Below are 15688 nucleotides of genomic sequence, written 5' to 3'. Positions count from 1 at the left end.
CCGCCTTGAAAATGCCAAACAAAGAACCCCTTCCTCCTCACTCATCCTCTCCCTCTCCTCCTCCTTTTATTACTGTTTCCCTCTCTCTTCTTCTCTTTGTTTTCTCCCGTCAGCCCCTTCAGCTGTATCCCTTCACCTTTCGATTATCCCCGACACAGGCCACATAAATCACGCGCACTCTCCCCCTCGTCCTCCTAATCTCTTCCCCTGCTCCTCTCCTCCTCGTCCACCGGCCTCCATGCTGGATTGATTTCATTTTCGCTCGTTTTGTTCTTATCCTTCTGACACACACCTCCTTCTTTTCTGTGTTATCCTGCAGCTCTGCTTCAGTGTACATTATGAGAATAGAAAACCTTTTACATTTCCTCCTCTTATATATTTTTTTCTGCCTCTGAATGGATGAAAGTAACAACATTACAACGTGATTCTGTCAAAAGAAAAGTAAGGAATAATAAATCTTGGTACAAAACAAGCAGACAGAGAATCCTTCATGTGCATATTCCCCGTGTAGGCTGACATATGCTTTGTTGCTTCTCCTCCCGCTGTTATTGTCGGAGCCTCCACCTACACCGCCACCTGCTCCGTGTTTGCGTGCGCCCTGCAGGGTCTCCGATTCTAAATTAAGCCGGGACTATAGGGAGTTGTTTGCAACATTACGATGTATATGCATCACTTCAGCAGGGAGCATCGTAACGAGCAGAGCCTGACCGCCCAGTTATTGCCGCTTCTATCTGCAGAAGTGTTTAAACTGGTGAAGCGCGTGATTCCTGACAGTGGGGATCTTCAGCTTTTAGGCGGGGTCTCTGGAGCTGAAAGCAGATGTACATTGAGACATTTTCCTACATTTCTATGCTCCTCTAGTTTTGTTTCTGTTCTCTGTCAGAGTCTCTTTTCAAAGTTCCCATCCTTAACCGTGTTGTTTTTGCAGATGGGGCGTGTCCTGCGCTGTGGTTCTTGGTATAACAGTCATTAACTGTACATTACAATGACGACAAAATCTATCGCCTTGCAGTGTGTGCAGAATCACTTCCTCCTTCAAAGGAGAGGTGAAAAAATGTGTATTTTGTCGAGGTTAAATTACGTTTACCAGCTTGAATTAGGTTCTAAATATTTAAAGGCACTATATGTAGTTTTTAATTGATTCTGAAACACTCTCACTCTTAGCAAACTGACGCCACTGTCTTTATACTGAATTTAGTGCTTGTGTTCGGGATGGTTTTTCCACAATAAAAGCCTAAATCAATAAACTTTTTCCACCGAACTTCTCTTCCAGGACCTAAATGGTTCCTGTAGCCCATTGTTCTCTGTGTTTCCACCGTGCCCTTAAGTCTATGCCTGGCGTGCTCACTCACCATAGTGCGGTATGATGGCCCAGGCCATGGCTGAGGCGTAGATCCCTCCGATCATCCAGAACATGCAGAGCCAGCTCAGATGCTCTCCTCTCTTCTCCCGAGCCAAAACCTCGGCAAAGTACGAGAACACGATCGGTACAGCTCCGCCAATCCTGCAGAAAGAGTGTGCTGCTGTCAGTGATATGTGCTTCAGTTATCAGGCTTCACTTTATAAGATGAATGAGTGAAAACAGAGAATAGTTGTGTCTTTAAGGAAGGACTTTATGCCTAACCCTTGGTATTTGTCAGTGGACTATATCCCTAAACCTAACCGTTAGTGGACTTAACCCTGAACCTAAGCCTTGGTTTTTGTCAGTGGACTATATCCCTAACCGTCACTGGACTTGAAGCCTAACCCTAACCCTTGGTTTTTGTCAGTGGACTATATCCATGACCATCGGTGGACTTTATGCCTAACCCTAACCGTCAGTGGACTTTATCACTAACCCTAACCCTTGGCTTTTGTCAGTGGACTACATCCCCAAACCTAATCATCAGTGGACTTAACCCTTGTTTTTTTTCAGTGGACTATTTACCTAACCCTAACCATCAGTGGACTTTATGCCTAACTATAAGTGGACTTTATCCCTAACCCTATCCAAAGTGGACTTTATCCATCACCCTAACCCTTGGCTTTTGTCAGTGGACTTATATGCCTAACCCTAACCTTTGGACTTACTCGCCATTTATCCCCTCGCCCAACCCTTACCCTAACCCTAACCACTCAGACTTTATTCCTAACCCTAACCTTTGGTAAGGAAAGTAAGCCTAACTAAGTTTTCTTGTCGCACTTCCTGTCGTTTTCTGGTGTATCACAGTGCACGGTGCTCTCAGCGAGACGACACAGAACCTGCTTCTTACTTCTTTGTTTGATCACTGAGTTTTCAGACAGTCTGCAGCATGAACAGATTGTCATATTATGGTCTGCAGAAGATATTCCCTGAACTCTGTGCGTCTAATTCAAGCGTTCAGAGCATGAGGCAGAAAGAAAGAGAGAGAGCCTGAGTGAGCACACTGTTCCTGTTTCATAAGAGAAATATCAACGCTTCATTTTACATCTGAATTTTTCCTTCTTGATATGATATCTGACGCCTTATGTTTGACTCAGAGACAGATCTAAATCAGATAACATATGTGTCTTCTTGAAATGAAATCTCCACACTGACTCATGACGCCTCGTCTTTAATCACATTTCATTCCTACATTCTTCAGGGACGTCTGCTGAAAACTAATCTGTGTGATTTGACAAATTAGCAGCTTAAATCTCCTTTTTTCTTCTTGTTGTGGCGTCTTCTGTGAGCAGAGTTAATGAGGTGCAGGAAATCTTAATGAAACCAGCTGAATGTGGTCAAACTGGCAGGATAACTCAGTCGTATGTCTCTTAGATTAGAGTTACCCTCAGTGTTCATTTTTAAAATCTGTCTGGGCAGATTTCCACTAAAAGAGAAAATGTTTCATATCCCCAAAGCTTCATGCATAACCATAAATCTCTTTAAGCACCAGCATCAACACACACATGCATACAGATTGAGAATTAAGTGATGGAGTAAAAGCTAAAGCTACTAATTAAAAATTGAACGCAGAGCCATTAAGACGCAGGCTACTTTTTAAAACTCAGCTTTCTGCTTTTACAACTGTAATCAAACTGTGAACTGAGAGCACGTCAGGTGAACTCTGCAGAAACAGGAGGAACAGAGTGTGATGGCGGCAGATATGTAAACAAAACACACCCGCAGCCTCAGGTCCACTCTCATTTTACCCATGCATTTTGATTCAAACGGTGTCTCTGCACTCAGAGCTGCAGCAGCAGAGTAATACTTTACAAACCCAGTTTCAAAATGACCTTTCAGCTTTCATAGCATGCACAATTTCACCGAGCTAAATCATTCAAGGTCTCCAACTCTCCAAGCCGACCTGCTATTCAAAAGATGTGAATAAAAAGATGAATCAGGCAGATTCTCTTTTGAAATCTCAGTTTTGTCTCTGACCAGTCTGACATGGCTTTAAGTGGAAGCCTACTTTCAGCCAACTCTTGCTCCCTAACTAACTTTAATCCTTTGTTTTATTTAATTTAACCTAGTGAGATTTTCTGCTTTCAAAAAACGTTTCAAGATGCTGTTGAAAAGACGTTGATAGCTGGTTCTACAACGTTGATTAAACATCTTTGTTGAGACCAGATTACAGCAAGATGTTTGGTTCTGTTACAGGATTCACACACATTCACAGACATAATTAAAGGCAGTTTTCAAGACGTCATTTCATATATTTTGCGGCTAAAGTGAACATTTCACAATGCATCTCAATCAACAGTGTAAAAAAAGCAATGAGGTGTTCAATTTTCAGTTCCACGATTTCCAACAAATTTCAACGAACCACATCATCATCCAGAAGTTTCTTTACCTTCATAGTCAGAGTGCAGGAGCTTTTGTTCACAGTCATTTCTTGGTAGAAAACCAGAGCCTCATGAAGTCCACTTTAACCCTCACAGACCTAGACAGCTACCAGCGGCTACTTGTTCTTAAATGTTTGATAACTTTTGAATCGTTAACCTTTCAACAAGCTTCAAAAACGCAGTTACAGCAGACATTCTCAGCTTTCCATTGATACCACATTTGTCTCATTCAGCATATTCAAAATAAATTCAGGAGAGTCTGGCGCCCCCAAAAGTGGTCTTTAAGGGTTAAAGGACCAGAGCGAACTGGAGCTAGACTTGAGAATATTTGAAGTCTTGTATGCGGGATAAGAAGTGTTTGGTGTCAAAGACATCCATAGATTCAGCCTCTGAAAGAGAAAGAGCTGGCTGACATTAGCTACATTCTTCAGGCTTGCTTTTTAAAATTAGCATTAGCTAGTTTACAAGAGAAACTGTAATTTAATAATCTGTGTTTAGTAAAGTATGTCAGAAGTAGGAGTGCAAGGATTAGTCGACAAAAAACACTGACAAAATGAGTCTCCTACGTATTTGATAGTCGATTATTTTGTTGATGACGTCATTGCACATGCTTCATCTTTTGTAATTCTAAGAATGCATTAATAAATAGCACAAACTGACAACCTCTGCTATCATTCATGCTATGGAAGCATTTTTGACAAAGCAGGAAAACGCTGCAGAACACCTGCAGCATAACACAATCATCACACCGTGTTTGCCCGCTCACTCAAGGTGAATTTTCAGACATTACCTCGTGTTAAAAAATGAATCTCCCTCTTCAAACTCAGAAGTTTTTATTCATCCTGTTACGTGTCATTCTGCTGGGGTCCTACGATCAGCCCGCCTCGACTTCACACAGAAATTCCAAAAGGTGACGACAGGAAAAGGTGCGGATTCATTTGGGGCAAAATTTTCAGCTGTTTCCGTTCACATGTGCCGCCCACACTGGATGTATTCAGAATATTTGTGCATGACCTGTTCAGTGGATTTGACACGACACATAAATGCATAAATAAAGCACTGCAGAAATATCAAAAAGGCCAGACCGGTATATTTGTAAAAATTAAGCTCAACAGTGAACATCTAATTCTGATTTGACTGCTCAAATCTCTGCCTGCGCTTCATTCGTCTCCATCGGTTCAATCAAACATGTAAAGGTACATCAGAGGTACAAACTGTCTCCAGTTATTCTGCATGTTTTATATTCTTGACTGTATTCAGCTTGCTCAGCAGCTTGATGTTTATGGCGCTGTAGAGGTGACCTTTCTAAGTCATATCTGTCCAGAGATGCCAGTCCACAGAGACGGAGGACGGGTCTTTATGAAGGATGTGAGCAGCCAAGCAGACCACAGCAGCTCTAAAACACACAGATGTTCGTTTACTGTACTCGGCTCATCTCTGCAAACGCTTTCGTTCAGTTTATGTTCCCTCGATTCAGAGGGCGGAGATGTGCTGGTGCCAGGCCGTCAGAGTAACCTCCTGTCATGTGCTCTGACTTTGGACGAGCAGAGACAGCAGAGGAACCTCTGGGAGAGGGCGGAGAGGGTGGAGAGGGAGGAGACCTCGGAGGGGCTTCAGAGGAGAAGGTTAAGTAGAAAAATATTCAAGAGAAGAGATAAGAGGACTCACCCAAAGCCAGACACCATGCGGCAGAGGAGGAACATGCTGTAGCCTTGGACGAAGGAGGAGAGGAAGGCGAAGAAGCCGTTGACGGACATGGAGATCAGCAGGCACTGTCTGCGGCCCACTCTATCCGACAGGCCGCCCCAGAAGAAGGCTCCGAACATCATCCCCAGATACACGATGCTGCCTGGAGAACAGAGAGAAGACGGACTTGATCTCAAACCATCTGGAGGAAAGTGTTCGAAAACACAAATTACACTTTAAGTCAGTTTGGCATATACGTTCCCTAAACATGTTACATTTTGAATCGATTTAAGAACCACAATCCTGCAAAGATTCCTCTGATTGAGTGAAAGATTTAACAATTTTAACTTTGCTTTTTTGTGGGAAAACTATATGCAACACATATTTGATCCCTCTCAGTATGTGAGCATCTCTGATATATTGATCAGACTCTAAATACAGCACATCAGTGCATTTACTAATCCTCTAATGGAAATTACATAATTATTTGCACAAACAAGTAGTTTAAATCTAATTCAGAGTGATTTGGGATGACAATAGAAGAACTTCTGTTGGTTGAAAGCAAAAAATATTACGCCAGGATAGAATTGCAAAAACTGCAGTTCCCTAAATGATCCATTGGGCCTTTTAGGGCAGGGGTTCCCAAACTTTTTAGACCCTCAAAATAACTGTGCAAGAGACTAGAGACCCCCTTACTTGCATTCAAGGAGTAACAGGCCAATCCAAAAACCTGCATAGGTCTTTGTATTTCATAAAGGCTAGAAGCAGTATCATTTTCTCAGGGGCGCCCTGGCATCAAAGTAAAGATAAAAATCAATAACATTTTTTATTTGCATGGTTTTATCTAAATTTGTTTAAAATTGTTGCCGTATATTTACAACGATTGGTATTACGTGTTATTTTAAATTTGAAAATTGTGGAAGGCAACTCATGACCCCCCCATCAATGTCTTGACCCCCATATTGGGAACCCCTAATTTAGGGAACTACTACTTCATTTTCTTGGTACAGTTGCTGACTTTGCACGTCCGCTATTTGAGATCTTTAATTCTATTTTGTAACCAAGTTGCTCAAAGATTAAGTTAACCAAAATAATAAAGTCATTAACCGAAAACGAGGAGTTGAAAGACCCTTCAAGAAGAGTAGAAATCAGTTTAAATGTGGATTGCTTAATGGGTTCATAGCTGCACAAAGCTTTAAGTTTCCCTCATACGTCAGTTGTGCAGCATTTAAAAGTTGCATGGACACAACACATCAATAACGGTCAATGCATCATATCAAACATGAACTTTGTTGATGATCTGTTGGTTTGGTGGTCTGTTGGTTTGGTCGACGCCTGGTGACATTGAAAGTAACTCAGGTCTAGTTGCATACACGCACGTACGCACGCACACACGCACGCACGCACAGAGCCAATCTCCCACTAACCCATAAAGTGGTGCCTTCAGGTGCATCAGCTGAGTAATATAGAGCGCAGACTGAAATTGGTGCTGTTGTTTCCCAGCTATCAACAGAGCGCTGAGAGGTCACATAAAGTGTGCGTCCATAAAAATAGCAGAGCAGGAATCGATTAACTCAACACTGTACATCATCAACCCCACTGTAGCCATGTTTTCCATTTCCTGACTCTAATTATGATGGTCAGAGCGTCTGGGCTGTACAGTCCACGGCAGGTGAGATCATTGTTAACAAACAATGTAGATCCACAATGCTTTAAAGAATTAAAGAAGGATTAAATTACAAACAGCTGCAGAGAGGTTTCATTCTTCACAGCCAATAACGTGTCTGAATAGAAGCTTCATGTTTGTTAATGCGGTAACTTGATATCTGAATCATCAAACTAAATACCTCCTGCAGGATGATGAAGGCTAGACTCAGTTTAATCCAGTCTGAATCAAACACAGACTGAATAGAAACATGGACAGCTTTCCTTAGTGAAGCCAAAACCTTTAGAGCTCCCCCTGGTGGACGACTGCAGAATAGGTCATAAAGCCCATCTCTAAAAATTAGCGTTCCAAATTCGGACCTAAGTAGCATCACAGCATACTTGGTAGCCCTCAAAGGCCTAGACAGCTGCCGTCAGCAACTTATTCTTAAATGTTTGATGACTTATGAACCACTAATCCATATCAACAAGCTTTAAAAACTCATTTAAAGCTTCACATTGATACCACATTTGTCTCATTCAGTATATTCAAAATAAATTCAGGAGAGTTTGGCGCCCCCAAAGGTCTTGGGTCTAGGTCTTTGTGGGTTAACGTAACACAAACGATCTACTCCAAGACTTTATAAGGAGCACAGAAATATAAACAAATAATATATAAACACTCAGAGCTTTTATTTTAGTCACAGGACTCTGCTAGCTTAAGAGTTAAGCGATTGTTAAGTAAGGATGTGCAGTCACAGGACTCTGCTAGCTTAAGAGTTAAGCGATTGTTAAGTAAGGATGTGCAGTATTGACGAAAAATTTACACAATATTTGGGATTTTGCATCCCTTAAAAATGTGTAAAGAACAAAAATGTGTTTCTAAAAGTCTTGTATTGTACTCGCGCGCTCTTCTTAATATAGTATGAGTTGCAAAGAGAGCAAAGAGATCAAACACTGCAAGTATGAGTGAACTTTTTCAAAGTGCCTCACAGATGTACTTTGTAAAGTTTTGCACAAAGACCAACAGAAACTACTAAAGAGCATGTTAAACTAACACCTAAATGTAAACTAGAACGACTACGCCACAGCCTGCAGAGTGTGTTTCTGTTTCGCCGATACCTTTGCTGGTCGACCAAAGCTTTTCATGTTCTTTGTATTCTCTGCGATTGTAAATTCAGAAATGGTGAAACAAGTTAGCTGTCTTTAAATTCAAAGCTTGATCTGTAAGGCAACTGGACTCTGAAGAGATTCTTGATGACGTTTCACCTCTCCTCCGAAAGGCTTCTTCAGTTCATCTCTGTCTTTCAAGGTAACTGTAGACAGTCTGCAGTTTGGCGTCTTTTAAGCAACATCTGTCCTGTCAAAGCAAAACCACTTCCATGTAAGTGAGGACTATCCACGTCTAGCAATCTAGCGTCCATTCTTAGGCTGGTTGTGTTTGGGTTTTGTCTCCTCATGCACAGCTGTCTGTCCAACTAGGTTTGATCATATTCAGTGTGCTGTCTCTCTCTCGTGGGTATACTCAACATCATAATTGTGCACATTGTTAAAACAACAATCAAGGGAATTATCTCAGAAGATATATATCTCACAGCTCTGCTGTTAAGGTATCGTTTGACCTCCCTGCTCTTCTGTGAAAGTCTGAGCGTTCGCCTCTTTCTGCTGCTTCTTTTCCGCAGGAAGTCTGGGGTCATTTCTCTTCCTGTCCCCTGCACCATGCAGCATAAAGGACGGGTTTACAGAGAGGGTTGGGGGGTTGTCAGGCCAGTAAATAATTCACTTTACTCTATGTGCTAATAAAAATGCTAATGTGTGTGGAGGAGGGGGGATGTGTTTGTTTGACAACGCAGCAGAAAGAAACGCAGACAGAGGAGAGGAGCTCGTTTTTACTGGCTGCGTGTTGGAGGTGATGGGACAGATACGCTGAAAGTAGAGAGTCTTATCAAGCAGCGCAGACATGATGCTGAGAGCTGGTGATTCATTACAGGTGACAGCCACTGGATCTATCTATGCACAGCTGCTGCAGAGAGGACTCTCCTTTAGGCAGCAGGGTACACAGAACAAACAGCACCACTGCGGGCTCACAAATATCAAAGTGAGCATCAAAAGTGCTGCATCCTGCACAAACTGGTCCCATCTCCTGATCTGTGTAGCTGCTCACAAACACTGCATGTGTAAGACGATGCTATCTCGGTAACAGCGGCTCATTTGTTTTATGGTTCCCCTTGCAGTGTGGGTTTGTATCTGTAATAAAGGGGGAGGGGTGCGGGGGTGATGGGGCATCCGAGACGCGGTATGAATCTTACTGAGATTGGATTTGTGATTTCCTGCAGGGTTCAAACTCGGGTCAGACCTTTAAACCTCCTCGCGCGTAAAGATTGCAGCTTTTTATGTAAATGAGAGAGGGCTGGTTAAAATCGGGGGAGCAGAGGGCGAGAGAAGGTGTTTAAATGTTCGGCCTTGTGCGGATAACATGCTCATAAATCTGATCACAAACACTGTTGGAGCTCTTCTCTCTGTTTAGCAACATTTAATTTGACAAAATTTGACCACATCAGTATCCATACATCCATTTTCTTCCACTGCTCCGGCCACAGTGGCAGCAGACTAAGCAAGGTTCTCCAGCAACTTTTTCCAGGTTCTCCAGACAGGATACATAATCCCTCCAGTGAGCTCTGGGTCTGGGTCTCCTTGCATGTTCCCGACCAAAGTCAGGCATCCATGAGGGATCTTAGTCAGAAGCTTGAACCACCTCAACTAGCTCCCATAGATCCAAAGACGTAGCAGCTCTCCTGCTCGCCTCTGAACCTACATCCTAGGCTGAACCCTGCCACTCTTTGGAAACCCATTTTGGCCTCTTGTATCCTGGATCTCATTCTTTTGGGACTTCTACGCAACATTGAAGAGCCAAGTCAACCTACTGATGTCTAGAGCTTTCAGTACCTCAGGGCAAACCTGGCACCCTCCCACTGATACCTCTTTTCAACCAACGTGATTCGAAAGACGAAAAACTGGTTCTCAATTGAGCGCCAGCTATGAACCGGCCTTGAAACTGCCTCGGCGAAAAGGGTTATGAAGTGCTTCTTGTCCTGCTTCTTCTCAGGACCTCTGCTCTGGATCTTCGATTTAGTCAAAGAGTTCTTCAAACAGCCTGGACCCATCCCTGCTTTCACTTCCTAAAACATCCAAGAGTCCCCCCGCCCCCCCCCCCCCCCCCCCCCCATACTCCCACAGAAGCCCCAACCCCTTTCTATCCAGTGCCTGTCTTCTGCTTTCAGAGACCCCTGGACTCACCAAGCTTGAAAGATCTCCTTCTGCAGCCACCAACGGGTCCTGAGGTTGCAGCCATGACAGCCTCCAAAGTGGAGGTTTTTGAATATGGCAGTAGATGTGAATGAATCAGAGTGGTTGGAGATAAGTTGAGCAGGCACCAGGGGGGTGTACACTTTTAAATCAGGAAATACAGAATGAGGTGTTGACCGTCAGGATGTTGCATTTTGTTGGTTTGAAGAAGAGCGGTTGAAGGAAAATTCATGCTTTGCTGAGACATTCATAAAATCTCTGATCCTGTGCGTGATTCAGATCCAACATGTCCCACATTTTTAATTCAAAAGAACCAGAAAACAAACTTCTCCTCGTTCTGAATGAATCCTTTGACGCCATGACTCAGTCGATCTATCAGAAGTTGTTCTGAGCTCACCTGAGCTTCAGAGATAATCTTCTCCTGAAGCTCCCATCAGAGGAAGTCTGTGCTCTCTTTAACGGTACACTGTGCAGCTTTACTTTGCACCCAGAGGGATTCATTCAGCTAATTCTTAAATTGTCTGCACGCATGCTGCTTCTTTTTTCTCTCTCTCTCTCTATCTCTTTCAGTAATTAGCTCTTCTGTGTGAGTGTAATTCTCTGTTGACATCTTTCTGCTCTGTTTTCTCACAGTCCGGACATGGATGAGAGGAGAGCTCAGGCAGACAGACAGCAGTCGGCAGATTTTCCTCAGCGGGACCGTTCGGGACATTTTGTGAGAGCTTGAGGATTTCAACAGCTGAGGGGATTCCCGGAGGACTGTGGGTGATTGACAGGTGGGTTACAGCGGGGAGGGAGAGGAGGAAGATACACCCACGGGAGCGAGGCACATTCCTCAGGTTTTAATTACATCAACACCTGCTGATTTGTTTTTGTAATGATGCCGTTTATTCAAAGCTTCATACACTGTTACACTGAATTATCATCACGGATAGAGATCCATCCTGGTTAGATAGAAACAAATACCACAGTATTTAAATGATGAAGCTGATGCCTGATTTAGGGTTTCAGCTACTCCTTTGGTGTCATGATGCAAGTCAGGACTACAGGTAGACCAGTTTAGTCTACCTGTACTCTTCTACTACAGAGCCATGCTCTTGTAATGCCTGCAGAATGTGGTTTGGCATCGTCTGGATTGGCAGCATATGTTGCTCCTAAACCAGTTTTGTTCAGCATTAATGGAGCCTTCACATATGTGGAAGCTACCCATGCCATGGACTCTTATGATCCTCATACCATCAGGGACGCTGGCTTTGAACTATGAGCTGATAACAAGCCGGGTGGTCCCTCTCCTCTTTGGAGCTGAGGACACAGCGTCCATGATATCCAAAAAGAATGTCAGATTTGGAGTTTTCCACTTCTCCTCAGTCCATCTTAAATGGGCTCAGGTCCAGAGAAGTCTCTGTGGTTCTGGATCAGGTTTACATATGGTTTCCTCCTTGCATGGTTCAGATTGAGCCATCATTTGAGGATGAAAAATTCACAGACAAGGGTTTTTGGAAGTGATTCTGAGCCCATGCAGTGACTTCCACTACAGAGTCATGTCTGTTTTTAATGCAGTGACTTCCACTACAGAGTCATGTCTGTTTTTAATGCAGTTACTTCCACTACAGAGTCATGTCTGTTTTTTAATGCAGTGACTTCCACTAGAGTCATGTCTGTTTTTAATGCAGTGACTTCCACTACAGAGTCATGTCTGTGTTTAGTTTTAATGCAGTGACTTCCACTACAGAGTCATGTCTGTTTTTAATGCAGTGACTTCCACTAGAGTCATGTCTGTTTTTAATGCAGTGACTTCCACTACAGAGTCATGTCTGTTTTTAATGCAGTGACTTCCACTACAGAGTCATGTCTGTTTTTAATGCAGTGACTTCCACTAGAGTCATGTCTGTGTTTAATGCAGTGACTTCCACTAGAGTCATGTCTGTGTTTAATGCAGTGACTTACACTACAGAGTCATGTCTGTGTTTAATGCAGTGACTTCCACTAGAGTCATGTCTGTTTTTAATGCAGTGACTTCCACTACAGAGTCATGTCTGTGTTTAATGCAGTGACTTCCACTAGAGTCATGTCTGTGTTTAATGCAGTGATTTCCACTACAGAGTCATGTCTGTCTTTAATGCAGTGACTTCCACTACAGAGTCATGTCTGTGTTTAATGCAGTGATTTCCACTACAGAGTCATGTCTGTCTTTAATGCAGTGATTTCCACTACAGAGTCATGTCTGTCTTTAATGCAGTGACTTCCACTACAGAGTCATGTCTGTGTTTAATGCAGTGATTTCCACTACAGAGTCATGTCTGTCTTTAATGCAGTGACTTCCACTACAGAGTCAAAGCTTGATCCGTGAGGCAACTGGACTTTTCTTAGAATCAATACTCCCCCAAAGACTTGGTTAAGTTGTGATCACCATCGTCGGCACACTGACGGTGACATCAGGGTGAACTCTGTTGCTCCCACTATAACCAAGAAACTTCAAGGACCACACGACGGCTCAATCAGGTTTAATGGTTAATCCACTGTGAGGTGTGACCCCTCTGCCTGGACAGTGAATGGGAGCATAGATCCAGTGGTGGTGCTTTTGTTGTGAAGGAGAAAGAGACGGTGGCCGGTGTCCCTGGATGTTTTAATTAGCTCACCTCCGGCTGCAGCAGAGGCTGTTTATCACTGCTTTGTGTTGGCTCACTTCAGCTGTCGATGGAGTTTGTGATTGCACACGAGGAGAAACAGCAACGCACAAACAAGCAGGAAAAAGAAAACAACCAAAGAAGTGAAGATCCTAAAACTGTAACTGTGCTGCAGAAAAACACCCGCAGAGAAATTACAGCCATATGTTGTGGAGTAGAAAAAAGCAGAGGAAGAAGGGGGGGCGTTTAGAGGAGGTGTATAAAAGCAGCTCCCCCCCCCTCACCCTCTCTTTCTCCGGGGAGCTACGTGAGCCAGTCTACCATGGCTAAACTGCAGTGAAGCACAATGCTGCAGAGATTAACTCCAGCACATATCTTCAGATCGGCTGCACGGCTATGAGACACGGAGAGAGTGTAAGAAGGGGATTACAGCTGGAGGGTGTGCAGAGGACAGACGAGAGCAGGGAGGGAAAATACAGGAACATCCCAGATCTGGATAGCATCTCACCTTCTGTATGAAATCACAAGGAAGGCTTTTTAAGCTCTGAGTGGATTAATAAAGGAATAGTAGTGACGCAGGATCATGAATGAAAAGAATCACATCTGCAGTAACGAAGGTTTCAATTACACGTTCCTTTCAAAGAGATGAAGCCGTCACTTTGAAGATGTTTGGTCCGTTTATTTGGTGTCATGTGAGTGAAAAATCAAATCAAGCTCTGCTTTAATGAAGCAGTAAATCCTGTCTGCTGGTAATCAGATTGGTTTTACCTCTGTCAGGAGAATAGGCCGCTCTAAAGAGGTGATTAGTCTTAATAAGGAGAAAGTTTTCTAATTTACAGGCTAAAAGATTTAAGCCCTATTCGCTTGAGATTAGTGTAACCTGGGGACCGCTGATCATTTCTAATAGTTGCTGAGGACGTCTGTGATTTTCATCCTGTGAGAGTTGACCACGTCTGTAATTTTGTGGAGTTAAAATTCCAGCACTAATCACCTGTCATGTTTCAGGACAGGGATGTCATCTTTTTAAGAAGGTCTCTGCAGCTTTTTCTGTACAAACTGTAAATAAAGGTTTTAAGGTTTTTAGATGTAGTGCACTTCAACATCCATCCATCCAATTTCATCCACTTATCAAAGATCAGGTCACAGGGTAGCAGTCCAAGCAACTCAACTCAGACCTCCCTCTCCCCCAGCAACTTTTTCCAGCTCATCCCGGGGGATCCCAACCAGATGGGATATGTAGTCCCTCCACCAAGTTCTGGGTCCTCCAAAGGAAGACGTCCAGAGGCATCCATACCAAATGCCTGAACCACCTCAGCTGACTCCTTTCAATGAGAAGGAGCAGCGACTCTGCTCCAAGCTCCCTCTTGATGTCTGAGCTCCTGACTCTATTTCTAGAACCTGATTTATACTTCTGCGTCGAATCGACGGCGTAGCCTACGCCAGAGGTCGGCGTAGCTCCCTTACCTACGCAGAGGCCTAGGCACGTAGCTGACGTGAACCTCCTTCAAAATGTAACTACACGTAGAATCAATGCGGACCGCAAGCCCTGTGATTGGTGATTGGACAAGTATGTGGTGCTCATGTCCACGTCAGCCCCTAAATCAGCCTTAAGGCTGCAGGAAACTCGTTTTGGCAGCTTGTATCCTTGATCTTATTCTTTCGTTCAGGATCCATAGCTCACGACCGTGGGTGAGGATTGGAATGTAGATTGACTGGTAGACAGAAAGCTTTGCCTTACACCTCAACTCCTTCTTCACCACAATGGCGGATTGCTGCTGTCAGTCTCACAATCCAATATCTGATGAATCCAATAATCAGTCAGATGTTAGATGACTAATCGACTATCAAAACAGTCGTTAGTTGCAGCCTTAGATTGCCTGTTAATGTATGCACAAACAGACCAGCGCACAGAGATGCTAATTGTCCTGAAGTGCAGTTTGTGGTGCATTTAACCCTTTGTTTTTGCACATGTAAAGCCTGTACAATCCTTTTGTGTATGAGGCTTATTGCATTGATGCACTAATACTGCTCTCTGTAGCTTCCTACCTCCAACATATCCCCTCACTACTGTATCTGTTACCAGTTTTAATGGTCGTCTAACACAGGCCTGTGCTTCACTCCCTGTCAGTCTCTGCACATCCTGTTATCATGCAGACTGTTCATACACAAGAACCTGAAACTCCTGAGTCTAATACAGTTACAGCTCCAAACAGAGGCAACATAACACAACCTGGCAGGAGGGCTGACCTCAGAATGAGTCAGCTGCACATAACTGGAAAAGCCCTTTCCACCTAATCAATATCTATTTCTGTGTAAGTGACGTAACAAACAGGACTCGATCATCCACCAGCATGCTACTGTCGCTGCCTACGATTCAGGATTAGTGTTAAAACATCTCTTTATATCATTGTTTAATTCTTCCTATAGATGCTTAAACACTCTAATCTAATTATATGTCATTATGCAGTAATCAGCATCATGTGGAGATCCCTGTTTGTGTTTGTTCTGGGTCTCTCTGAGGAGCCACACGTCCACTCATGAGTCTCTTACAGACCACTTCGAAGAGTCACTTAACCTTCTCTGAAAAACTGTGGTTCAAACACCAATCAGCTCCATTGTGTCAGGTTTATTCTTCCACAAGG

General features: G+C 43.4%; 2 protein-coding genes across 10 annotated transcripts in view; one reads left to right on the top strand and one right to left on the bottom strand.

Annotated features, from left to right (window-relative positions):
- LOC117830698 (ceramide transfer protein-like) overlaps positions 1-15688 on the top strand; it is a 152170-nt gene that overhangs the window by 59526 nt on the left and 76956 nt on the right. For 6 of the 9 annotated variants that reach the window (XM_034708926.1, XM_034708925.1, XM_034708927.1 and 3 more), the window contains exon 4: positions 11053-11195. The exons of the other annotated variants lie outside the window; for them this stretch is intronic. The gene's annotated coding sequence lies outside the window, so the exon portion shown is untranslated. The remainder of the gene's footprint in view (positions 1-11052; positions 11196-15688) is intronic. 9 annotated transcript variants of the gene reach the window in all.
- LOC117830696 (synaptic vesicle glycoprotein 2C-like) overlaps positions 1-15688 on the bottom strand; it is a 36870-nt gene that overhangs the window by 18311 nt on the left and 2871 nt on the right. Inside the window, 2 exon segments of the mRNA XM_034708923.1 lie at positions 1353-1504; positions 5452-5632. Of these exon segments, the coding sequence (XP_034564814.1) occupies positions 1353-1504; positions 5452-5632 (333 nt within the window).

The sequence above is a fragment of the Notolabrus celidotus genome, chromosome 19 (assembly GCF_009762535.1).
Source record: "Notolabrus celidotus isolate fNotCel1 chromosome 19, fNotCel1.pri, whole genome shotgun sequence".
NCBI lineage: Eukaryota > Metazoa > Chordata > Actinopteri > Labriformes > Labridae > Notolabrus > Notolabrus celidotus.
The sequence above is the reverse complement of the archived record's forward strand: the minus strand, read 5'-3'. Positions and strand labels throughout refer to the sequence as shown.